This window comes from Oncorhynchus clarkii, unplaced genomic scaffold (assembly GCF_045791955.1).
Source record: "Oncorhynchus clarkii lewisi isolate Uvic-CL-2024 unplaced genomic scaffold, UVic_Ocla_1.0 unplaced_contig_178_pilon_pilon, whole genome shotgun sequence".
Classification (NCBI taxonomy): domain Eukaryota; kingdom Metazoa; phylum Chordata; class Actinopteri; order Salmoniformes; family Salmonidae; genus Oncorhynchus; species Oncorhynchus clarkii.
This window is the reverse complement of record NW_027261109.1, coordinates 103335-130003: the sequence shown is the minus strand read 5'-3', so window position 1 is coordinate 130003 and position 26669 is coordinate 103335. Positions and strand designations below refer to the sequence as shown.

General features: G+C 47.2%; 1 protein-coding gene across 2 annotated transcripts; it reads left to right on the top strand.

Annotated features, from left to right (window-relative positions):
- The first annotated feature begins 2382 nt into the window (after positions 1 to 2382).
- LOC139404873 (transmembrane protein 245-like) lies at positions 2383 to 24875 on the top strand. Of its 2 annotated transcripts, XM_071147405.1 has the most exons (16): positions 2383 to 3129; positions 3632 to 3749; positions 3895 to 4110; positions 4406 to 4621; positions 4877 to 5046; positions 8455 to 8478; positions 11583 to 11687; positions 11819 to 11901; positions 19895 to 19985; positions 20083 to 20181; positions 20578 to 20715; positions 20999 to 21121; positions 21239 to 21384; positions 22322 to 22422; positions 22653 to 22827; positions 23132 to 24872. In XM_071147405.1, exons 1-16 carry the CDS (start codon positions 2413 to 2415, stop codon positions 23373 to 23375), a joined length of 2766 nt encoding a protein of 921 aa, XP_071003506.1. In that variant the 5' UTR covers positions 2383 to 2412; the 3' UTR covers positions 23376 to 24872. The 2 variants fall into 2 exon arrangements, with proteins under 2 accessions (XP_071003506.1, XP_071003508.1); XM_071147407.1 differs by lacking the exon at positions 8455 to 8478 and having other exon boundaries at positions 23132 to 24875.
- The last annotated feature ends 1794 nt before the right edge of the window (positions 24876 to 26669 follow it).

Below are 26669 nucleotides of genomic sequence, written 5' to 3'. Positions count from 1 at the left end.
TCCAGATTGATGTGAGCCAAAGAAAGGCAGACGGCTCATAGTTTATTATCCTGCTGAAACATACTGCTTCTGTATGCAGCCATGCTTTACACAACACTCATTCTCCACAGGGAAATACAGTATTATTAGTAGTAGTATTATAGTATTTGTATACAGAAACTAAGACTAGGTGGTTGAACAGATGTTTTTTTGTTTGTTTCAGCCCCAGTCTCACTGAGTAACACTGAACTCTCTACTGTATTCCACAATGCCATTTTACATGCTGATGATTAAGACAGGGTTCTCTTTTCTCTATGTGTGAGAGGGTCCATTTTCTTAGGACTGATTTATTCCACCACGTGCTTGGTCATGTTTCCTTTGTCTGTGGCGAGGTGTGTGTGTGTGATCACTGTTTGCTGATGATAGGGCAACTGACTGTATGATTGATGGTGCATGATTCCTTTGTAGATATGCAATAACACACCCATCAGCACTGAGGCTGTAGTGGACATGATGACAGCCAGGGACAGGGGCTCTGTCTGACAGCTTGCCGTGGCCCTGCAGCATATGGCCTAACGCTGAAGGAATCTATGGCACAGAGTCCAGTTGTATTTGTACCGTTCACTGAACCGTTGTGTTCCATGGAAATGCTTCCTCACTGAAACAGTGTTTGGTGTCTAACATGCAAGTGTTTTTGTTATCAATAAAGCTGTGTTCAGTAAAAATACACTCCAACATCTGGTTTTCATCCTTGTGGGTCATGTGATGGCTCTGTCAGCTGCATCATGTGCCCCTCTAGGCCACGTACATTTCATCTGCAATCTAATGAATTTACAATGAATTACACAACCATACAACAACTGTGTGGGTCGCCCTGGGCTGGGAACAAATAATGGGCATTGACATATTTTTGGACAAGCAGCACATTCAAAATAATTCCAGATAATAGAGGATAGGGATAGACTACGGATAACTAGGTAACCCTTCATTTTAAAAAGGCCCTTATTACAGTGTAATTACAGTGTAACAGGTATTGTAGTTAACTGTAACAGCTCATAGTTACAGTGTAACAGGTATTGTAGTTAACTGTAACAGCTCATAGTTACAGTGTAACAACATGTAACTGCTAGTAATTGAGGTCTGTAATTACAAAGGTGTAACAATGAATCCTTGTTGCCACGCTTGTTACAAAAGGGCAGGTTTCCACTAAATTCACCAATTGAGTGTTTTGTTAATTCTCAGCTGCATACAGTTCCAACTGTTACAAAGGTTATGATCCCTCGTGGATGCGCTGGGTGTCGTAGAGATGATGCTCAATAGCCTCTAATCACTTACTCATGAATGTGCACTGTTGAAACTACATCTCCACTCAGTGTTGCTGCTAGCACTTGCCGCTAAAATAAAGTGTTCAATCTGGGTTAATTCGGTCATCCCAGATGAGGAAAAACAAACTATTTGAAAGCATAGTACATGTAATGTACTAAGTACAATGTAATTACTAGTTGTTACACGGGATTTAGCTAGTTAAAATGAAGCGTATCTTGAGGGGTATTTAGTTGTAATTAATGTGTACTTATACAGTACACTACACATCCTGACAACCTGGCCCTCATTTTAAAGCTTCTGGAAGTTTCACTTCATTTCTGTACCTTACTGTGAAATGAAGTGAAACTTCCAGAAGCTTGAGGGCCAGGTTGTCAGGATGTGTACTGTATAAGTAAATACCCCTCAAGATACACTTCATTTTAACTAGCTAAATCCCGTGTAACAACTAGTAATTACATTGTACTTAGTACATTACATGTAGTATGCTTTGAAGTAGTGTATTTTTCCACATCTGCGATACCACCCATATTAGATCCCAGCCAGTGAGGTTGACTTTCTGATCTGTTCTTACCAGCTCAACCAAGTCAACCCAGATTGAACACTTTATTTTAGCGGCAAGTGCTAGCAACAACACTGAGTGGAGATGTAGTTTCAACAGTGCACATTCATGAGTAAGTGATTAGAGGCTATTGAGCATCATCTCTACGACACCCAGCGCATCCACGAGGGACTATTGGTTGTTAAATACAATACTTGTTAAATAATAATACTTGTTACACATGTAATTACACTCTAATATGGGCACTTAAAATTAAGTTTTACCTATACCTGTTTTGTAATGATTGTAATGATAGGCTATGCAAATATGTGATTACTTTGCATATTTCCTTCGTGACAGCACGGACACCCTGAATTCGTGGTGATCCTCCTGACAAAGGTCTGTTTATTCACGTTTCTGTGTGTAGTTAAACTGGGCATTCCAAAGAGTAGGCTACTAGCAGCAAACTAAGCAGCGAGCACAGCTCTGTCTGGCACCAGCCAGCTACAATACCCATCATACCTTGCGACGGTCACGTCACCAGTACGTCTAGTGTTGTGTTGTTCCTCATGTGTGATAGCGGTATCAAAGATCCTGGAAACGAACGCTTCTTCTTCCGTCTGTGGTGGAATTGGGTGGGATCCGCAGGAGGAACGCAGACCGAGGCGGATTCATTGAAGATGGCAGACGAGGAGGACTCGGGGCCGGAGGCAGAGCCGGCTCCTTCCTCTCCCGCGGAAACCCCTAGTTCTGCCCGGCCTCACTACGTCTCGTTCTCCGAGAGCGTCCAGCCAGCGGTGGGCATGATGAGCCAGCTACTCAGCCAGCCTTCCTCCCTCAAATTCGACAAGAACATCAAACAGGCCTTCTACAACACAGGAGCGATGATTTTCGTGGCTATCTGTTGTGGAGCGGCTGTGCTAGTCTTCTTTATCCTGGAAGCCTTTCTGAGACCACTGCTCTGGGCCGTTCTCTGCGGGACCTTCCTACACCCATTTAAACACTCCCTAGCCCGGCTGGGACGCTCCTGGCTCAACGGCCTGCAGGACACCGGGACGCCGATACTCCTGGGGACGCTGCTGGTCCCGGTGTGGTGTTTCAACCACGGGGTGGATTTCCTGGGGGGTCTGGTGTTGGAGAGGCTCACGATGCTGCTGGTGATCGGGGCAGGCGCGCCACTCATTTACTTCTTTTACCTGTTCTGGAGCGTCATTGGCATGCAGGTGATCATCGGGCACGTGTGTGGCGTCATCGGGAGCGCGCTGGACTGCTTCCACTATGTGTGGGTGAGTGACAGGGACACTACTGACGCTGAGGGAGGAAGGTCCCCACAACAATAAGAAAGGTTTTTCCAATACTGTAGCCTACAACAGGATGGGCAGGGGATAAGACATGAATCAAGTACTCAGCTAACTACATTTTGATTTCTCTCTACTCCCTCATCATCGTCTCTGTCTCTCTCTCTCTGTCTGTCTCTCCCTCTCTATCTACTCCCTCATAATCTTCTCTCTCGCTCTCTTCCCTCCCTCATCTTCTCTCTGTCTCTCTCTCTCTACTCCCTCCATCATCTTCTCTCTATCTCTGTCCCCTCTCTCTCTCTCTACTCCCTCCCTCTCTCTCTCTCTCTCTCTCTGTCTCTCTCTCTCTACTCCCTCCATCATCTTCTCTCTCTCTGTCCCCTCTCTCTCTACTCCCTCCATCATCTTCTCTCTCTCTGCCCCCCCTCTCTTGCTCTTACCCCCCCCCCCCCCCCCCCCATCTTCTATCTTCCTGTCTTCCTCTCTCTAGGTGATGACAGTGGTGTTGGGGTATGTGCTGGCTGTAGCTTGCAAATGGAGCCCCGGTACAGAGAGATACCTGAGAACTATGTCTGTACCTGTCTGGACCATACTACTCTTCTACCTGGGTGAGGTACTTACAGGTGGGGGGGGGGGGGGGGGTAGTACATTCTGATGTAGTTTCAAAAGGAGTCTACTGTTCATTAATCATCACATTGCCATACTCCCCTCCCACCATATACCTCCCCCTCTCCCCCATGCTTCTCTCTCAAGTGTCTCTGACTGGCTCGTGGAGAGTTCCTGTGTTTGTAATCATGGTCACGCTCCTCATCGTGGGCTCTCAAGAGAAACCACCTATCCCTGGAAACTCGGGTGAGCTGTCAGGACAGGTATTGTCGTTCGCTGCTAACACCATCTACATGGCCATCTCCTGCAGTAACCTCCACTTGGGCCCCGAGAGAGATACCAGCACCAGTAGTGTCTCCGCAGGTCAGATAACACACACACACACACACACACACACACACACACACACACACACACACACACATAGGCATTGTACTGCAGTAACTAACCATCAGCCACAAAAAGCTCTCTAAGTCATAATTCTATATTAATTCAGTAGATGTTGAAGGTTTGGACTGATTTAACGACCACTTTCCATCACGTTTTCAATCCAAATATACTTCATTGTCTTGACTGTCACAGTCACAACGACTTAACACCTCATCTCTCCTCTCCTCACTCCTTCCTTTCCTCATCTCCCCCTCCTCTCTCTCTGTAGATGGGGTGGACTCTGTGGGCCCTGGCCCTTCCGGTCCCCCCTCTGTCTTCCCGTTCCCCCGTCAGGCCCGTCCTGAGCTGGGGGGTCTCTTCCAGAAGGAGAAGGGGTCCCAAAGAGCCAGTGATATCTACTTTGTCCTGCTGGCCTGGGCTTTTGTACTGGTCCAAGTCTGGCTCAATCTCTGGATGCTACAACTACTGCCTATCCCAGTGGCTGGTAATATCTGAAACACACGCACGCACGCACGCACGCACGCACGCACGCACGCACGCACGCACGCACGCACGCACGCACGCACACACACACACACACACACACACACACACACACACACACACACACACACACACACACACACACACACACACACACACACACACACACACACACACACACACACACACACACACACACAAAAATGCATAACAGTGTGTGTGTGTGTGTTTGTGTGTGTGTGTGTGTGTGTTGCAGTGTGGGTGTTGAAGAAGCTGGTGGTACATTTTGGTCTGAAGCGATTCGCTGAGAAGACTCTGTCGTCATGGTGGGTAGGACTGGAGAAGTTTGGCCGTGAGCGACAGGACGCCATCATGCCTGGACCAATCAAAGGACTCGTTCAGTTCCTGCTACGCGTTGACACCAAGGTAATGGCCCACCCCCCCGGCCAACCCCATAAGACAAACAGCCACCCTGCCAACCCCCCTGAGACACACAGCCACCCTGCCAACCTCCTTGAGACACACAGCCACCCTGCCAACCTCCCTGAGACACACAGCCACCCTGCCAACCTCCCTGAGACACACAGCCACCCTGCCAACCCCCCTGAGACACACAGCCACCCTGCCAACCCCCCTGAGACACACAGCCACCCTGCCAACCCCCCTGAGACACACAGCCACCCTGCCAACCCCCCTGAGACACACAGCCACCCTGCCAACCTCCTTGAGACACACAGCCACCCTGCCAACCTCCCTGAGACACACAGCCACCCTGCCAACCCCCCTGAGACACACAGCCACCCTGCCACCTCCCTGAGACACACAGCCACCCTGCCAACCCCCCTGAGACACACAGCCACCCTGCCAACCCCCCTGAGACACACAGCCACCCTGCCAACCCCCCTGAGACACACAGCCACCCTGCCAACCTCCTTGAGACACACAGCCACCCTGCCAACCTCCCTGAGACACACAGCGACCCTGCCACCTCCCTGAGACACACAGCCACCCTGCCACCTCCCTGAGACACACAGCCACCCTGCCACCTCCCTGAGACACACAGCCACCCTGTATTTTTATAAACCACTTCCTGATCTATCTCTGGTCACCGCTGGAGGGTGCTGATGCATACAACACTGTAGACAAGATACAACACAATTGTTATCCACAGTGATTCTGTGATTTTGATCGGCTAGCAGCAGGGTAGTGTCCTGTCTACCCTGGGGTAACGGTTCTGGACAGTTGAGGTAAGTGTTGAAGCTGGGTGAAGAGGCAGGAGCTGGTCTTCTCTGTGATATATGAATGAGTTAATATTACTACTGAATGATCACTCTACAGGTTGATATTACTACTGAATGATCTCCCTACAGGTTAATATTACTACTGAATGATCTCCCTACAAGTTAATATTACTACTGAATGATCTCCCTACAGGTTAATATTACTACTGAATGATCTCCCTACAGGTTAATAAACTACTGAATGATGTCACTACAGGTTAATATTACTACTGAATGATCTCCCTACAGGTTAATATTACTACTGAATGATCTCCCTACAGGTTAATAAACTACTGAATGATGTCACTACAGGTTAATATTACTACTGAAGGATCTCCCTACAGGTTAATAAACTACTGAATGATCTCCCTACAGGTTAATATTACTACTGAATGATCTCCCTACAGGTTAATATTACTACTGAATGATCTCCCTACAGGTTAATATTACTACTGAATGATCTTCCTACAGGTTAATATTACTACTGAATGATCACCCTACAGGTTAATATTACTACTGAATGATCTCCCTACAGGTTAATATTACTACTGAATGATCTCCCTACAGGTGAATATTACTACTGAATGATCTCCCTACAGGTTATATTACTACTGAATGATCTCCCTACAGGTTAATATTACTACTGAATGATCTCCCTACAGGTTAATATTACTACTGAATGATCTCCCTACAGGTTAATATTACTACTGAATGATCTCCCTACAGGTTAATATTACTACTGAATGATCTCCCTACAGGTTAATATTACTACTGAATGATCTCCCTACAGGTTATATTACTACTGAATGATCTCCTTATGAGTTAATATTACTACTGAATGATCTCCCTACAGGTTAATAAACTACTGAATGATCTCCCTACATGTGAATATTACTACTGAATGATCTCCCTACAGGTTAATAAACTACTGAATGATCTCCCTACAGGTTATATTACTACTGAATGATCTCCCTACAGGTTAATAAACTACTGAATGATCTCCCTACAGGTTAATATTACTACTGAATGATCTCCCTACAGGTTAATAAACTACTGAATGATCTCCCTACAGGTTAATATTACTACTGAATGATCTCCCTACAGGTTAATATTACTACTGAATGATCGCTCTACAGGTTAATATTACTACTGAATGATCTCCCTACAGGTTAATATTACTACTGAATGATCGCTCTACAGGTTAATATTACTACTGAATGATCTCCCTACAGGTTAATATTACTACTGAATGATCTCCCTACAGGTTAATATTACAACTGAATGATCTCCCTACAGGTTAATATTACTACTGAATGATCTCCCTCCGGGTTAATATTACTACTGAATGATCTCCCTCCAGGTTAATATTACTACTGAATGATCTCCCTACAGGTTAATATTACTACTGAATGATCTCCCTACAGGTTAATATTACTACTGAATGATCTCCCTACAGGTTAATATTACTACTGCATGATCTCCCTACAGGTTAATATTACTGCTGAATGATCTCCCTACAGGTTAATATTACTGCTGAATGATCTCCCTACAGGTTAATATTACTACTGAATGATCTCCCTACAGGTCAATATTACTACCGAATGATCGCTCTACAGGTTGATATTACTACTGAATGATCTCCCTACAGGTTAATAAACTACTGAATGATCTCCCTACAGGTTAATATTACTACTGAATGATCTCCCTACAGGTTAATAAACTACTGAATGATCTCCCTACAGGTTAATATTACTACTGAATGATCTCCTTATGAGTTAATATTACTACTGAATGATCTCCCTACAGGTTAATATTACTACTGAATGATCTCCCTACAGGTGAATATTACTACTGAATGATCTCCCTACAGGTTAATATTACTACTGAATGATCTCCCTACAGGTTAATATTACTACTGAATGATCACCCTACAGGTGAATATTACTACTGAATGATCTCCCTACAGGTTAATATTACTACTGAATGATCTCCCTACAGGTTAATATTACTACTGAATGATCTCCCTACAGGTTAATATTACTACTGAATGATCTCCCTACAGGTTAATATTACTACTGAATGATCTCCCTACAGGTTAATATTACTACTGAATGATCTCCCTACAGGTTAATATTACTACTGAATGATGTCACTTAATTGTTTTACCTCTTGTCTCACCCCCCTAGTCTTACCCCCTTGTCTCACCCCCCTCCTCTCACCCCCTCGTCTAACCCCCCTCGTCTTCACCTCTACACCTCATTGAGGAAAGAAGAAAAAATATTCCACTCTCGCTCTCTTTTTGTCTGCACTGTTTTGTTGGTTTTTTGTATTCTGCTCAAGCACACGTTGACACATCTGGTATCCAATCAGAACGGCATTCACTCCCTGCATCCAATCAGAAATACCCTGCATCACTTCCTGTTTTCTAAAGCCCCCCTTTACTGCCTGTATCCAATCACAATCTGTGTTGTTTGTGCTTGGGAACCATGTGATGATTGCTTCACAGGTCTGTCAAATAATAATTTCCCCAATGTCTCTTTGTCTCCTCCTGAAGCTCTGGCATTGGCTTAACAAGCAGGTAATGTTCTGGAGGAGAGCTCTGCTGAGAGAGGGAGAGAGAGGGAGAGAGAGAGAGAGAGAGAGCATGAAAGTGTGTGTCTGAAATAATGTCAAAATGAGAATGAAAGAGAGAAGAAGAGGAAGCATGTGTATGAGTGTGAAATAGTCAGAGAACAAAAGAGAGAGAATGATAAAGGAAGGAAGAAAGAGAGTATGTGAAGCAGTGTGAGCGCCCTATAGTAGCTTGGAGTGACGCTGTAACCATCCCTCCATCCTGTCTCCGCCCCTCGCTGACCTCACTTCCTCCCTGCTTCCTGCTTCTGTTGTGGTGAAGCTACGGTGGGGCGAGCTCATTTATTGGCTCCTCAACCTTCCTTAGCTTCTCCTCTGTGATTTGATTGGCTGGTTGGCTTCTGAGCGTGTGTGAGGTGCATGGAGAGAAGAGACTGCTTTAGACCAAGCTGAGGGGAGTGCCGGGGGGGTTGGGTTGGGGGGGAAGGGCTGCCCCTACTATTACCAAGACAGGGTAGACGCCCCCTGCTATTCCCTAGTTCTGGAAATGAAGCACTGTACCATGGCATTAGAAGACTTCCTAAAGAAAGATCTGGGTGGTGTCCTGGGGGTTACATGGGTTTGGGAGGGGTGGGACTGAGCTGGTAATGGATTGGGTTGAATTGGAGTCTGATCCATATTGGACAGGTGGGGGACATCCATATACAGTGCCTTGCGAAAGTTTTCGGCCCCCTTGAACTTTGCAACCTTTTGCCACATTTCAGGCTTCAAACATAAAGATATAAAACTGTATTTTTTTGTGAAGAATCAACAACAAGTGGGACACAATCATGAAGTGGAACGACATTTATTGGATATTTCAAACTTTTTTAACAAATCAAAAACTGAAAAATTGGGCGTGCAAAATTATTCAGCCCCCTTAAGTTAATACTTTGTAGCGCCACCTTTTGCTGCGATTACAGCTGTAAGTCGCTTGGGGTATGTCTCTATCAGTTTTACACATCGAGAGACTGACATTTTTTCCCATTCCTCCTTGCAAAACAGCTCGAGCTCAGTGAGGTTGGATGGAGAGCATTTGTGAACAGCAGTTTTCAGTTCTTTCCACAGATTCTCGATTGGATTCATTTGCATTGTTGCCAAAAAGTTCAATCTTGGTTTCATCTGACCAGAGCACCTTCTTCCACATGTTTGGTGTGTCTCCCAGGTGGCTTGTGGCAAACTTTAAACAACACTTTTTATGGATATCTTTAAGAAATGGCTTTCTTCTTGCCACTCTTCCATAAAGGCCAGATTTGTGCAATATACGACTGATTGTTGTCCTATGGACAGAGTCTCCCACCTCAGCTGCAGATCTCTGCAGTTCATCCAGAGTGATCATGGGCCTCTTGGCTGCATCTCTGATCAGTCTTCTCCTTGTATGAGCTGAAAGTTTAGAGGGACGGCCAGGTCTTGGTAGATTTGCAGTGGTCTGATACTCCTTCCATTTCAATATTATCGCTTGCACAGTGCTCCTTGGGATGTTTAAAGCTTGGGAAATCTTTTTGTATCCAAATCCGGCTTTAAACTTCTTCACAACAGTATCTCGGACCTGCCTGGTGTGTTCCTTGTTCTTCATGATGCTCTCTGCGCTTTTAACGGACCTCTGAGACTATCACAGTGCAGGTGCATTTATACTGAGACTTGATTACACACAGGTGGATTGTATTTATCATCATTAGTCATTTAGGTCAACATTGGATCATTCAGAGATCCTCACTGAACCTCTGGAGAGAGTTTGCTGCACTGAAAGTAAAGGGGCTGAATAATTTTGCATGCCCAATTTTTCAGTTTTTGATTTGTTAAAAAAGTTTGAAATATCCAATAAATGTCGTTCCACTTCATGATTGTGTCCCACTTGTTGTTGATTCTTCACAAAAAAATACAGTTTTATATCTTTATGATTGAAGCCTGAAATGTGGCAAAAGGTCGCAAAGTTCAAGGGGGCCGAATACTTTCGCAAGGCACTGTAAATGACTATTCTGTAGTGAAGGCGTTAGATTAGCATCTTTAAAGGTCGACTCAGCCTCAAGCAGCACGACTGATATTGAGATGAGTGAGATACAAGACTTCGCTTTCACACAGTCACACAGTATCCGTGCATGTTCACAGGTTCGCTTCACACTGATAGAGCGTGCTAGCTACGGGACCAAAACAGAGGAGATGTTGAGCCTCTCTCTCCAACGCTCTTAGTTGTTGTGGAAATTGACCAACTCGCTGGTTACTTTGTGCATCTACATCATATCGCTGAGTCTACCTTTAAAACAGCAGTTACATCAAACCAATTCTGATTCTGACTGGTCTTGAGCTGAGCTTTGCTGTAGTCTATATTTCTGTAGAGTCTATATTGTAGATTTTCTAGTTCTCTTAGCTTCTCATTCTGTTATGTGTTGACTTAGGATGTGTTTCAATACTCTGAGGTTGCCACCATATTGCTTCATGTGCTGTCAGGTCAGTGGCCATGTTGTGTAATACCACTGGGACACTGTCTTACTAACATCTCACCATCACCTCCAGCCTCCTGATGGTAACGTTCAGCATTCTTCCTCAGTGACCTCACACACTCCCAGGTCACTTAGGAAGGCGTCATAATGCTGTCATAAGGTATCATAGGGTTGTTATAAGGCAGGGGACATAGAGAAACCTAAATACTGGGAAGTGACTGTCCTTCTCTGTGGCCCTTAGAGGAACTGCCTCTTAAAAGTTACAATAAAGACGTGTAAAGAGATTGCAGACAGAGCACACGTCTCACACACAGCCCTGGGGTTTAACATGCGTGCACTCATGCATGGTGTGTGATAGAGTGTGTCTGTGTACACAGGCTGTTCTCAGGATCCAAGATGGCGGCGGTAGGGTTTAGTTCAGACACAGAATGTCTGCCTTGGTCTCTGGTTTCCCAGGGGAGAAGGACACAGGTTTCTCCATGTGTCCAGTCACATCTGCGACAACTCCTAATGGCAGATACTGACTTATGTCTCTCTTTCTCTCTGTCACCTTTCCCTTTCTTTTATATCGCTCTCTCTTTTCTCTCACTCTTTGTCTGTTCTCTCTCTCTCTCGCTCTTTCTCTCTGTAGATGGTCATATGGTTAGAGCGCTCCCTGGATAAACTCATCAGTATCTTCATCATCTTCCTGCTGGTGACAGGAACTCTGCTCATGGGTCTCCTGCTCACTGCTATGGTGCGGTACTGTGTGTTCCTCAGAGCTTACCATAGTTTGATTCCCTCCTCTTCCACTGTACATAGCTAATTGAGATATAGGCTATTTTCAGCATAACCTCACTCTCTCTCTCTCTCTCTCTCTCTCTGTAGGTTCATCATGAGAGTGTTCATATCATAGAGGTCACCAGTAACCTTATCAACGAGACTGTGTCCAGCCATCCAGAATGGGCCAAGTGAGACACACACACACACACACACACACACACACACACACACACACACCTTGTACACTTGGCTGTCCATCAATATTGATGATGACGTTACTCCCAATTGTCACAGAGGTGTGATTACTGTGTGGGGTTGTGGTTGTGCCAGTGGCTGTGCAGGCCAAAGCCAGACCTGCATGGTTTGCCACAGGAGGAGTGTGTTGCCCCTGCTGCTGGGGTTCGTGTTGGATTCTCCTCTGTGATTATGTCCTGGGGGTGTGTGACATCCAGGTGGAACACCAGGTATGTCGGTTGCTAGCCAGGTTCTCCAAATTAGACATTGCCAAGGTACAGTATGTGACCATTGATGTTGACCTTTGATGTGGAAGGTGAGCTCTTCTTGCTGGGTGGGTGAGGTGTTGACCATTGATGTGGAAGGTGAGCTCTTCTTGCTGGGGGGTGAGTTGTTGATGTGGAGGGTGAGCTCTTCTTGCTGGGGGGTCAGTTGTTGATGTGGAAGGTGAGCTCTTCTTGCTGGGAGGTGAGTTTTGATGAGGAAGGTGAGCTCTTCTTGCTGGGGGGTGAGTTGTTGATGTGGAAGGTGAGCACTTCTTGCTCGGGGGGTTAGTTGTTGACCATCGATGTGAAAAGTGAGCTCTTCTTGCTGGGGGGTCAGTTGTTGATGTGGAAGGTGAGCTCTTCTTGCTGGGGGGTGAGTTGTTGATGTGGAAGGTGAGCTCTTCTTGCTGGGGAGTGAGTTTTGATGTGGAAGGTGAGCTCTTCTTGCTGGGGGGGGTGAGTTTTGATGTGGAAGGTGAGCTCTTCTTGCTGGGGGGTGAGTTTTGATGTGGAAGGTGAGCTCTTCTTGCTGGGGGGGTGAGTTTTGATGTGGAAGGTGAGCTCTTCTTGCTGGGGGGTGAGTTTTGATGTGGAAGGTGAGCTCTTCTTGCTGGGGGGGTGAGTTGTTGATGTGGAAGGTGAGCTCTTCTTGCTGGGGGGGTGAGTTTTGATGTGGAAGGCAGTGTTTTCCATCAAGCATCGGCAGTCAGCTAATCAGCCGGTTACAGACTCATTTTCAGCCAGCTACATTTTCCACTTCATATTAACTAGGCTACTTTCCTTCTTCTAGCAATCTATTTATAGGACAGGCGCTGGTCAGTCACAAAGTGCGTGATGACAGGGAAATTCAGCAGAGAGGAAGAGGCAAAGTGAGAGGTTTCACGCTCGCCAAAATCTGTCCAATGCGTTTCTATGTTCTTATTTTGGACCTAAGCTTGTCACCTGCCTTCCCATCTTTGGGACAACGACTCCCATTGTTTGGGCAGAGACATGAGCATCTCGTCATTATATACAGATCTTTGGTTGCAGTCAAATGATTTTACACTGAGGGAGAGAGCATGATGCCTGTGAATTTGCACCGCCCATGTAATGTGATGTGACGATGAGGTGAAATTTACGACTTTGCTGAATGATTATTTTCTGACACATTCATGTATTTTCTTTGGTGTGTTTCACATAGCCAGCCACGCGGAGTGGTGGCGCATAGTAGGCTATTTACTTAGGTAGCCACGTGGAGTGGTGGCGCATAGTAGGCTATTTACTTAGGTAGCCACGCGGAGTGGTGGTGCATAGTAGGCTATTTACTTAGGTAGCCACGTGGAGTGGTGGTGCATAGTAGGCTATTTACTTAGGTAGCCACGTGGAGTGGTGGTGCATAGTAGGCTATTTACTTAGGTAGCCACGTGGAGTGGTGGTGCATAGTAGGCTATTTACTTAGGTAGCCACGCGGAGTGGTGGTGCATAGTAGGCTATTTACTTAGGTAGCCACGTGGAGTGGTGGTGCATAGTAGGCTATTTACTTAGGTAGCCACGTGGAGTGGTGGTGCATAGTAGGCTATTTACTTAGGTAGCCACGTGGAGTGGTGGTGCATAGTAGGCTATTTACTTAGGTAGCCACGTGGAGTGGTGGTGCATAGTAGGCTATTTACTTAGGTAGCCACGTGGAGTGGTGGTGCATAGTAGGCTATTTACTTAGGTAGCCACGTGGAGTGGTGGTGCATAGTAGGCTATTTACTTAGGTAGCCACGCGGAGTGGTGGCGCATAGTAGGATATTTACTTAGGTAGCCACGCGGAGTGGTGGCGAATAGTAGGCTATTTACTTAGGTAGCCACGTGGAGTGGTGGTGCATAGTAGGCTATTTACTTAGGTAGCCACGTGGAGTGGTGGTGCATAGTAGGCTATTTACTTAGGTAGCCACGCGGAGTGGTGGCGCATAGTAGGCTATTTACTTAGCCAGCCACGCGGAGTGGTGGCGCATAGTAGGCTATTTACTTAGGTAGCCACGTGGAGTGGTGGTGCATAGTAGGCTATTTACTTAGGTAGCCACGTGGAGTGGTGGTGCATAGTAGGATATTTACTTAGGTAGCCACGCGGAGTGGTGGTGCATAGTAGGCTATTTACTTAGGTAGCCACGCGGAGTGGTGGTGCATAGTAGGATATTTACTTAGGTAGCCACGCGGAGTGGTGGTGCATAGTAGGATATTTACTTAGGTAGCCACGCGGAGTGGTGGTGCATAGTAGGCTATTTACTTAGGTAGCCACGTGGAGTGGTGGCGCATAGTAGGCTATTTACTTAGGTAGCCACGCGGAGTGGTGGTGCATAGTAGGCTATTTACTTAGGTAGCCACGCGGAGTGGTGGTGCATAGTAGGATATTTACTTAGGTAGCCACGCGGAGTGGTGGCGCATAGTAGGATATTTACTTAGGTAGCCACGCGGAGTGGTGGTGCATAGTAGGATATTTACTTAGGTAGCCACGCGGAGTGGTGGTGCATAGTAGGCTATTTACTTAGGTAGCCACGCGGAGTGGTGGTGCATAGTAGGATATTTACTTAGGTAGCCACGCGGAGTGGTGGTGCATAGTAGGCTATTTACTTAGGTAGCCACGTGGAGTGGTGGTGCATAGTAGGCTATTTACTTAGGTAGCCACGCGGAGTGGTGGTGCATAGTAGGCTATTTACTTAGGTAGCCACGTGGAGTGGTGGTGCATAGTAGGCTATTTACTTAGGTAGCCACGCGGAGTGGTGGCGCATAGTAGGCTATTTACTTAGGTAGCCACGCGGAGTGGTGGTGCATAGTAGGCTATTTACTTAGGTAGCCACGTGGAGTGGTGGTGCATAGTAGGCTATTTACTTAGGTAGCCACGTGGAGTGGTGGTGCATAGTAGGCTATTTACTTAGGTAGCCACGCGGAGTGGTGGTGCATAGTAGGCTATTTACTTAGGTAGCCACGCGGAGTGGTGGTGCATAGTAGGCTATTTACTTAGGTAGCCACGCGGAGTGGTGGTGCATAGTAGGCTATTTACTTAGGTAGCCACGTGGAGTGGTGGTGCATAGTAGGCTATTTACTTAGGTAGCCACGCGGAGTGGTGGCGCATAGTAGGCTATTTACTTAGGTAGCCACGTGGAGTGGTGGTGCATAGTAGGCTATTTACTTAGGTAGCCACGTGGAGTGGTGGTGCATAGTAGGCTATTTACTTAGGTAGCCACGTGGAGTGGTGGTGCATAGTAGGCTATTTACTTAGGTAGCCACGTGGAGTGGTGGTGCATAGTAGGCTATTTACTTAGGTAGCCACGTGGAGTGGTGGTGCATAGTAGGCTATTTACTTAGGTAGCCACGTGGAGTGGTGGTGCATAGTAGGCTATTTACTTAGGTAGCCACGTGGAGTGGTGGTGCATAGTAGGCTATTTACTTAGGTAGCCATGCGGAGTGGTGGTGCATAGTAGGCTATTTACTTAGGTAGCCACGCGGAGTGGTGGTGCATAGTAGGCTATTTACTTAGGTAGCCACGTGGAGTGGTGGTGCATAGTAGGCTATTTACTTAGGTAGCCACGTGGAGTGGTGGCGCATAGTAGGCTATTTACTTAGGTAGCCACGCGGAGTGGTGGTGCATAGTAGGCTATTTACTTAGGTAGCCACGTGGAGTGGTGGCGCATAGTAGGCTATTTACTTAGGTAGCCACGTGGAGTGGTGGTGCATAGTAGGCTATTTACTTAGGTAGCCACGTGGAGTGGTGGCGCATAGTAGGCTATTTACTTAGGTAGCCACGCGGAGTGGTGGTGCATAGTAGGCTATTTACTTAGGTAGCCACGCGGAGTGGTGGTGCATAGTAGGATATTTACTTAGGTAGCCACGCGGAGTGGTGGCGCATAGTAGGATATTTACTTAGGTAGCCACGCGGAGTGGTGGTGCATAGTAGGATATTTACTTAGGTAGCCACGCGGAGTGGTGGTGCATAGTAGGCTATTTACTTAGGTAGCCACGCGGAGTGGTGGTGCATAGTAGGATATTTACTTAGGTAGCCACGCGGAGTGGTGGTGCATAGTAGGATATTTACTTAGGTAGCCACGCGGAGTGGTGGTGCATAGTAGGCTATTTACTTAGGTAGCCACGCGGAGTGGTGGTGCATAGTAGGCTTTTTACTTAGCCAGCCACGTGGAGTGGTGGTGCATAGTAGGCTATTTACTTAGGTAGCCACGCGGAGTGGTGGTGCATAGTAGGCTATTTACTTAGGTAGCCACGTGGAGTGGTGGTGCATAGTAGGCTATTTACTTAGGTAGCCACGTGGAGTGGTGGTGCATAGTAGGCTATTTACTTAGGTAGCCACGCGGAGTGGTGGTGCATAGTAGGCTATTTACTTAGGTAGCCACGCGGAGTGGTGGTGCATAGTAGGATATTTACTTAGGTAGCCACGCGGAGTGGTGGTGGTGCATAGTAGGCTATTTACTTAGGTAGCCACGCGGAGTGGTGGCGCATAGTAGGCTATTTACTTAGGTAGCCACGCGGAGTGGTGGTGCATAGTAGGCTATTTACTTAGGTAGCCACGCGGAGTGGTGGCGCATAGTAGGCTATTTACTTAGGTAGCCATGCGGAGTGGTGGTGCATAGTAGGCTATTTACTTAGGTAGCCACGCGGAGTGGTGGCGCATAGTAGGCTATTTACTTAGGTAGCCACGCGGAGTGGTGGTGCATAGTAGGCTATTTACTTAGGTAGCCACGCGGAGTGGTGGCGAATAGTAGGCTATTTACTTAGGTAGCCACGCGGAGTGGTGGTGCATAGTAGGCTATTTACTTAGGTAGCCACGCGGAGTGGTGGCGCATAGTAGGCTATTTACTTAGGTAGCCATGCGGAGTGGTGGTGCATAGTAGGCTATTTACTTAGGTAGCCACGCGGAGTGGTGGTGCATAGTAGGCTATTTACTTAGGTAGCCACGCGGAGTGGTGGCGCATAGTAGGCTATTTACTTAGGTAGCCACGTGGAGTGGTGGTGCATAGTAGGCTATTTACTTAGCCAGCTACGTGGAGTGGTGGTGCATAGTAGGCTATTTACTTAGGTAGCCACGCGGAGTGGTGGTGCATAGTAGGCTATTTACTTAGGTAGCCACGCGGAGTGGTGGCGCATAGTAGGCTATTTACTTAGGCAGCCGATAGTGGGCGCTAGATCTGCACGACTGTCTGATTGATTTGCATTCCCAGTAATACATACACTGGTTTCCCCCGTGGACTGGCTCGCACATAAAACTTCCTTCATTCAGGCTGAAAAGTTGTAATTTCCCTCCTTCACCATCTTTAATAGTCTTAATAAACCCCATTTTTTCCATCACTATTGGCTGAACGCGCTGTGCAACATCGCTGGCTACTTTTTCTATCTGGCAGGGTACTATGTACTTGTGGAAAACACTGGGAAAGGTGGGCTGTTCTTGCTGGGGGGTGAGTTGTTGACCAATGATGTGGAAAGTGAGCTCTTCTTGCTGGGGGGTGAGTTGTTGACCAATGATGTGGAAGGTGGGCTCTTCTTGATAGATGATGAGTTGTTGACCAATGATGTGGAAGGTGGGCTCTTCTTGATATATGGTGAGTTGTTGACCAATGATGTGTGTCTTGCTGAGACTGACGGAGTTGTAGACGGAGGAGACAGGCTCAGTGGATGCTACATGAATTCTGTGGGAGAGGACATATTGCTGTGTAAAGATGTGTTGAGTTGAGGTCTTGCTGGTGGCTTGGAGGCTGAATAGATTGTCATCCAGCCAGAACTGCTTTATTTACCCAACATTCATCTCTTCATGGTACAGACGGCTCAAAGACACTCAGCTCTGACAGAGCGGTGGAATGGGCCTGGGGGTTAACTAGGTGAGCAGTGGACTGGGCCTGGGGGTTAACTAGGTGAGCAGTGGACTGGGCCTGGGGGTTAACTAGGTGAGCAGTGGACTGGGCCTGGGGGTTAACTAGGTGAGCAGTGGACTGGGCCTGGGGGTTAACTAGGTGAGCAGTGGAATGGGCCTGGGGGTTAACTAGGTGAGCAGTGGATTGGGCATGGGGGTTAACTAGGTGAGCAGTGGACTGGGCCTGGGGGTTAACTAGGTGAGCAGTGGACTGGGCCTGGGTGTTAACTAGGTGAGCAGTGGACTGGGCCTGGGGGTTAACTAGGTGAGCAGTGGACTGGGCCTGGGGGTTAACTAGGTGAGCAGTGGACTGGGCCTGGGTGTTAACTAGGTGAGCAGTGGACTGGGCCTGGGGGTTAACTAGGTGAACAGTGGACTGGGCCTGGGGGTTAACACGGTGAGCAGTGGACTGGGCCTGGGGGTTAACTAGGTGAGCAGTGGACTGGGCCTGGGGGTTAACACGGTGAGCAGTGGACTGGGCCTCTCATAGACATCACACCACCCTGTGGTGATAACCCCCTGGCTCCTCATAGACATCACACCACCCTGTGCTGATAACCCCCTGGCTCCTCATAGACATCACACCACCCTGTGGTGATAACCCCCTGGCTCCTCATAGACATCACACCACCCTGTGGTGATAACCCCCTGGCTCCTCATAGACATCACACCACCCTGTGGTGATAACCCCCTGTTCCTCATAGACATCACACCACCCTGTGGTGATAACCCCCTGGGCCTCATAGACATCACACCACCCTGTGGTGATAACCCCCTGGGCCTCATAGACATCACACCACCCTGTGGTGATAACCCCCTGGCTCCTCATAGACATCACACCACCCTGTGGTGATAACCCCCTGGCTCCTCATAGACATCACACCACCCTGTGGTGATAACCCCCTGGCTCCTCATAGACATCACACCACCCTGTGGTGATAACCCCCTGGCTCCTCGTAGACATCACACCACCCTGTGGTGATAACCCCCTGGCTCCTCGTAGACATCACACCACCCTGTGGTGATAACCCCCTGGCTCCTCATAGACATCACACCACCCTGTGGTGATAACCCCCTGGCTCCTCATAGACATCACACCACCCTGTGGTGATAACCCCCTGGCTCCTCGTAGACATCACACCACCCTGTGGTGATAACCCCCTGGCTCCTCGTAGACATCACACCACCCTGTGGTGATAACCCCCTGGCTCCTCGTAGACATCACACCACCCTGTGGTGATAACCCCCTGGCTCCTCATAGACATCACACCACCCTGTGGTGATAACCCCCTGGCTCCTCATAGACATCACACCACCCTGTGGTGATAACCCCCTGGCTCCTCATAGACATCACACCACCCTGTGGTGATAACCCCCTGTTCCTCATAGACATCACACCACCCTGTGGTGATAACCCCCTGGGCCTCATAGACATCACACCACCCTGTGGTGATAACCCCCTGGCTCCTCATAGACATCACACCACCCTGTGGTGATAACCCCCTGGCTCCTCATAGACATCACACCACCCTGTGGTGATAACCCCCTGCCCCTCATAGACATCACACCACCCTGTGGTGATAACCCCCTGGCTCCTCATAGACATCACACCACCCTGTGGTGATAACCCCCTGGCTCCTCATAGACATCACACCACCCTGTGGTGATAACCCCCTGGCTCCTCATAGACATCACACCACCCTATGGTGATAACCCCCTGGCTCCTCATAGACATCACTCAACAGCTGAACAGGGTGCTTTATTGGTAAATCAGTCCCTGACTCTTTCTCTCTCCTCCAGTTGGCTCCCTGAGGCACAGGTCATCCAGAAAGCTATGAACTCAGCTGCCACTAACGTCTACCAGCACGGTCGAGAATGGATAACATTCAAGGTAAGAGAGACAACAGGAGAGAGATGGAAAGAGAGGGAGGGGGGTGGAGACACACTGGTAAAATCACTGATTGTGTGTGTGTGTGGTGTGTGTGTAGCTCCATAAGATGCTTGGTGAAAAGGGGAACCACACAGCTGTCATAGAGAAGCAGGTTCTGGAACTGTGGGACAGACTGTACCACTCCTGGTTTGTCAAGGTAACGCAGGGGGGTGGCCTGGTCCATCAGACCATAGTATAGGGGGGTTCACATGGTCACATCTTCATGTTTGGCTTGAGAATATATAGACTGAAACACTGATTACCCCTTATAAACACAGACCAGAACTACACTATACATTCATGCATGTCTCACTCTTCCAACACCGTCTGCGTGTGTGTGTGTGTGTGTGTGTGTGTGTGTGTGTGTGTGTGTGTGTGTGCGTGTCTGTGTGCTTACGTGTATGTCTGTGTGTGTGTGTGTCTGTGTGCTTATGTGTATGTCTGTGTGTGTGTTTACGTGTATGTCTGTGTGTGTGTGTCTGTGTGCTTACGTGTATGTTTGTGTGTGTGTCTGTGTGCTTACATGTATGTCTGTATGGTGTTTCTGTCTCAGAATGTAACCCATACAGGAGGGCGTAACCGTAGTGGTGGTCAGAAGCTTGTCCAGAGACAGAACAGCTGGCTGGGAGAGATCTTAGACTGGCAGGACATCGCCTCCTTCGCTCAGGAGAACATAGAAACACTGCTCTCTGTGAGTACACGTGTGTGTGTGTGTGTGTGTAACGTGTGTGTGTGCGTGTGTGTGTGTGTGTGTGTAACGTGTGTGTGTGTGTGTGTGTAACGTGTGTATCCTCTGTTATAGATAGTGGAGTCTCTGTGAGTACACGTGTTTGTGTAACGTGTGTGTAACGTGTGTGTGTGTGTGTGTGTGTGTGTGTGTGTGTGTGTGTAAAGTGTGTGTGTGTGTGTGTAACGTGTGTGTGTGTGTAACGTGTGTGTGTGTGTGTGTATAACGTGTGTATCCTCTGCTATAGATAGTGGAGTCTCTGTGGGTGGTGATGAGTCGGAACGTTGGGCTGCTGATCTCCACAACGACCACACTCCTCACTGTCCTCTTCCACAGCGGCACAGCTCTACTCAACTTCGCCCTCAGCCTGGTAACACACACACACACATAGCTCTCTCTGTGTGCCTCCTCCTTCATACCTTAATATTTACACTGTTGAGTGTGTGTCCGTGTGTGTGTGTGTTCTTTTGTGTGTGTGTGTGTGTAGGTGATATTCCTGACCACGTTGTTCTACCTGCTGAGTTCCAGTGGAGAGTACTACGAGCCTGTCAAATGGGTGATCAGCCTCACTCCTCTGTCCCAGCCCGGACCATCCTCTAACATCATAGGACAGTCTGTAGAGGAGGCCATCAGGTACACACACACAGCACACACATAAACACACACACACACACTCTGTCTTGTACAGCTAACCTTGTGTGGACACACAATTCAGTCCCATTCTAAATCCTATTTTCCCTAACCCGTACACTTACCCTAACCCATACACTTACACTAACCGGAACTGTAACCCTCAAAGTAAACCAAAAACCTAACCTGAACGCTAAACCTAACCCTAGCTCCTAAACCTAACCCTAGCTCTTAAACCTAACCCTAGCTCCTAAACCTAACCCTAGCTCTTAAACCTAACCCTAGCTCCTAACCCTAGCTCCTAAACCTAACCCTAGCTCTTAAACCTAACCCTAGCTCCTAAACCTAACCCTAGCTCTTAAACCTAACCCTAGCTCCTAAACCTAACCCTAGCTCCAAAACCTAACCCTAGCTCTTAAACCTAACCCTCTCTTAAACCTAACCCTAACTCCTAAACCTAGCCCTAGCTCTTAAACCTAACCCTAGCTCTTAAACCTAACCTTATCTCTTAAACCTAAACCTAACCCTAGCTCCTAAACCTATCCCTAGCACCTAAACCTAACCCTAGCTCCTAAACCTAACCCTAGCTCTTAAACCTAAACCTAGCTCCTAACCCTAGCTCCTAAACCTAACCCTAGCTCTTAAACCTAAACCTAGCTCCTAACCCTAGCTCCTAAACCTAACCCTAGCTCTCAAACCTAACCCTAGCTCCTAACCCTAGCTCCTAAACCTAACCCTAGCTCCTAAACCTAACCCTAGCTCCTAACCCTAGCTCCTAAACCTAACCCTAGCTCCTTAACCTAACCCTAGCTCCTAACCCTAGCTCCTAAACCTAACCCTAGCTCCTAAACCTAACCCTAGCTATTTAAACACGTCCACACACACACTGCACACATTTTACATGTTAAAACATATGTTTGTTTAATTGTGTGTGTTTTAGAGGGGTGTTTGATGCCTCTCTGAAGATGGCAGGGTTCTATGGTCTCTACACCTGGCTGACACACACCATCTTCGGCATCCACATCGTCTTCATCCCCTCTGGTGAGTGTGTTCAAAACTGACTGATCAAATAGAACATCTTAACTTGCTGATGTTTGACTGACTAGACTGGAGACGAGGAAAACCCTCCTTGTGTCCAAACTATTAGATGAATAACTTGTATAACAGGACTGTTCTATTCTGTTCTATTATAACAGGACTGTTCTATTCCAGTCTTCTGTCTTACTATTGTCAAACATGTTCCATGTGTCCTCTTCCCTCGCCCCCTTCAGCCCTGGCAGCTATCCTGGGTGCAGTGCCATTCCTGGGGACGTACTGGGCCGCGCTGCCTGCTGTGTGTGACCTGTGGCTGGCCCAGGGAGAGGGGGTCAAAGCCTTGCTACTGCTACTCTTCCATCTGCTGCCCACCTACTTCGTAGACACAGCCATCTACTCCGATATATCAGGGTACGAGTGTGTGTGTGTGTGTGTATGTGTGTGTGTGTGTGTGTGTGTGACACAGCCATCTACTCTGATATATCAGGGTACGAGTGTGTGTGTGTGTGTGTGTGTGTGTGTGTGTGTGTGTGTGTGTGTGTGTGTGTGTGTGTGTGTGTGTGTGTGTGTGTGTGTGTGTGTGTGTGTGAGAGAGAGAGAGTGTGTACGTGTTTGTGCGTATTCACTGTTTATGAGATCAGTGTGTAAGAGAGAGAAATCTAATCTGTTATGATATTAAAGTAAGTGTGTGTTGATATCTGTCCCCCCCCCACAGTGGTGGCCACCCGTATCTGACTGGTCTAGCAGTGGCAGGAGGAGCATACTATCTGGGTCTGGAGGGGGCGATCATCGGTCCTATCCTGCTCTGTATCCTGGTGGTAGCCTCCAACATCTACAGTGCCATGCTGATGAGCCCCAACTCTGCCCAGCCCACCCCTGTACAGTCTAGCTGGCCACAACACCCTGCCAGGTCCTTCATGGACACCACTCCCTCGGTGCTGAAGAGGGTGAGCGAGTGAGAGGTGGAGTGTCTCCTGGTTTCTCATTGGCTGGGTGCCTGTCCCTTGGCTTCTTATAGACTGATTACCTGGGAGTAGCACCCTTTCCTCCCTTGCGCTCCTCCCGAGCTCTACGGGATCTCCCAGGCGGAGTGGCAGGGTGTGAGGGGAGGTTACCCACGAAGCCATCAGCCTGATGAAGCTACTTTTCAGACCATGGAGTCGAGACCCTCCCCTCCCCCAACACATATGAGACCATAGAACAGATTTACATTACAAATCAAATAAATGGTCCACAATATGTATACTGGGCACACCATATTTAATACTGAATGTTTAATCATCTCGCTGAATGCAGTGCCTCTTTCAGTGTTGCAATAAGGGATGGGACATGTGGATTGTAGAACATGGGTCTGTTCTATCCATTCTATGTACACATATAAGACCCCCCAGTACCATATCTACAGACCTGCCTAAGGTGGGATGTATCTTACCCCCCCCTCTCCCCCAATGCTTTCTGCCCCCTCTACCTGGCACTTTTGTGAAGGTTAAAGTTCAGAATGGGTCACACGCTGTACGCTGCACGCTGCAACGGAGCAATGGAGCACTGAGTCAATGAACTAACCCTGGAGAGCTACTGGATGGGCAGGGTTTAGTTCCAGCCCAGCATTAACACATCTGATTCCAGTAATGAAGGATTTAATAAGGGAACTAAAGCCTGTACACACTGGTGCCCTCCAGATGCCACCAATATTAACACTTAGCGCTTTTGGTTTTTATCATCTTTACTGTTATCATTAATATAATACTGTTTTATTATCTCTATGGTTACGTGTTGTATGATGCATTGTCATGCTTGGGAGTTCTGTTGACGTGGCAATGAGCACTGTATGCAGGCACTTCCTGTGCTGAGAGGTAGAACTTCCTGTGTTGATGTTTTTACATTTAAAAACAGATTAGTTTTCAGCTCAAGTTTATGTTTTGCTCTCTAACACGCGCGCGCACACACACACACACACACACACACACACACACACACACACACACACACACACACACACACACACAGGTTGATGTCAGTGCTGCTGTAAGGTGAATGTAATCTAAAGGGCTGTAGTTGTTACATGTCACGGTAATAAAGTAGTGGGTCCTGGCCTGTACTAACTACATCCTATTATAAATCTTTCACATACATACCCCAGATTACACACACACATTCACTCCACATTTATGGGAGAAGGATGAACTTTCACATTATAAATGTAACTGTTTACACCAAGTGAACGATGTACAGGTATGTATTCTGAGTACTCTGTATGTGAAGCACGACATCATCTTATGTGGCCAAAGCGTTAGCTGTCTGAGGTTGGGAGGACTGGTTATTTATCCTGAGACGGTTGGAGTCCTACTGTTGGCTCACTTCCCTCACCTCACACTGACGTCACCTGACCCTGGAACATACCGTTGCTGTGTTTTCTACTGGAAATGCACTGAGACAATAAACATGACTGTTTGAACTAAGATGGTGTCCTCCTGGTGTTGCTCAACAATAACAACTTCATTTTCAGACTGATCATCACATAAAAAAACAAATTCCCCCTCAATGATCAATCATTAACCAAACTGATTTGAGCATTACAGGCTAACACTTGATATTGAAGTCATTGTCTAAACAAGTTACAGAGCACGACAGAGAGGGGATGGGGACATGTTCCCACTCTGCAGAGTACACTGGAACTTATCCCTAGAGAGAGAAATCGATCAATAAAAACATGAATCAATGCACTATTTAGTTTTGTAATAAGGCTACTCACACCACACATTAACCTGTTGGATAACACATTTCAAAGGGCAGAAAGACAAACAGAGGTACAAACCACATGAATAAAATAACAATGACAAATTACTAAACATTTATATATTTCCTGCAGCATTTCTTAAGGCTATTTACACTAAAAACACAGAGAGAGAAAATGACTCCCACTGATTTAGAGTCCTGAAGTCAGGGTGTGTCCATGTTCCAACAAGTCCTTGTCCACTTTCAGATTGTGGCCACTTTGTCAGATATGCATCTACACATGGTATTAAAATGTGTCTCTCATCCGTCCACTGTGTCGGCATAGTGACCAGATTTCCTCGTCCCTTCTTGTATGCAAATGATTTTGAAATGGTCTCTTGTATTCTACTATTTGACAGTAAGTTGAGAACCCGACTGAGTTCATTAGGTTTAGTTTTTTTTAGGGTTGATCCGAGGGCCTTCAAAAGGGGGCCTGATTTAGAGGGTGGGATGATGATGATATAAATGGTTTTAGTGTCCAGATACATCTACACTTGTAAAGATATTCAGACACAGTGGGTGCCTGTCTGCCTCCGGAGGTGGGAAGGAAGATCTGATCACAATCAGGTAATGTGTTTTTTGATTGTCTACACCTGTCTAAAAATGTAGGCACAATCAGAATGTGGACAAGATCAGGACAAAGCTATGTTATAGCTCCAGGTATAAACAGGACTAGAACATGTGTGCTGGAGCAGGAGGTGACTTGCCTGAGGACTCAGAACTGTCTTACTCTGCACAGGGTAATAGCTGAGTCAAGGCCATAGCACCACATAACGTGGCTCAGTGAAGGTGGCGTGGAATGTGTGCAGGTGGGTCAGTGTGTCAGAGGAAACACTGTAGAAGGACAGGGTACCACCTTGCCAATCCAGGTACACTCCTACTCTGCGGGAGCTGGAGGATGGTTAAAGGATGGGGGTGATCTTTATGTTATGAAAGGCATCATAGGACTTGTCATTGCAGTACAAATTCCAGGACTTTTTATCGTAGCCAATCACACAGTCATTATTCCCTCCTTTCCTAACAAGTCTTCTATATGTCAGCCCTACATAAGCCCCATAACCCTCCCACTCTGCCTCCCAGTAGCAGCGCCCAGAAAGAGGCTCTCTACACAGCATCGGAGACCACTGGTTTAACCTCTCTGGGTGCTCAGGATAGTCAGTCCATTTGTCTGTTATGTACACCATCTTTCTGTTTCCTTCTGTCAGAAAGAGCGCTGGATGTCTGGTGTTGAAATCTGGTGTGAGCTCACAGGCATCTGATGAAACAAAATATGTCAACATTCTTATTATTGTACTTATACTTTTTTCATGGGTTCATTTAGATTTCATTGTGATGCCTTGCTCCTATTACCAGAATGTGTTCAAATGGGAAACTTTTGTGCCTAGATTAAATCTGCATCAAGGAAGAGCAGCGAGATTGAAATTTAAAGGCAATTTTCTGCATTTGCGGAGACTACATTCACTGTAAACGTTCCATAT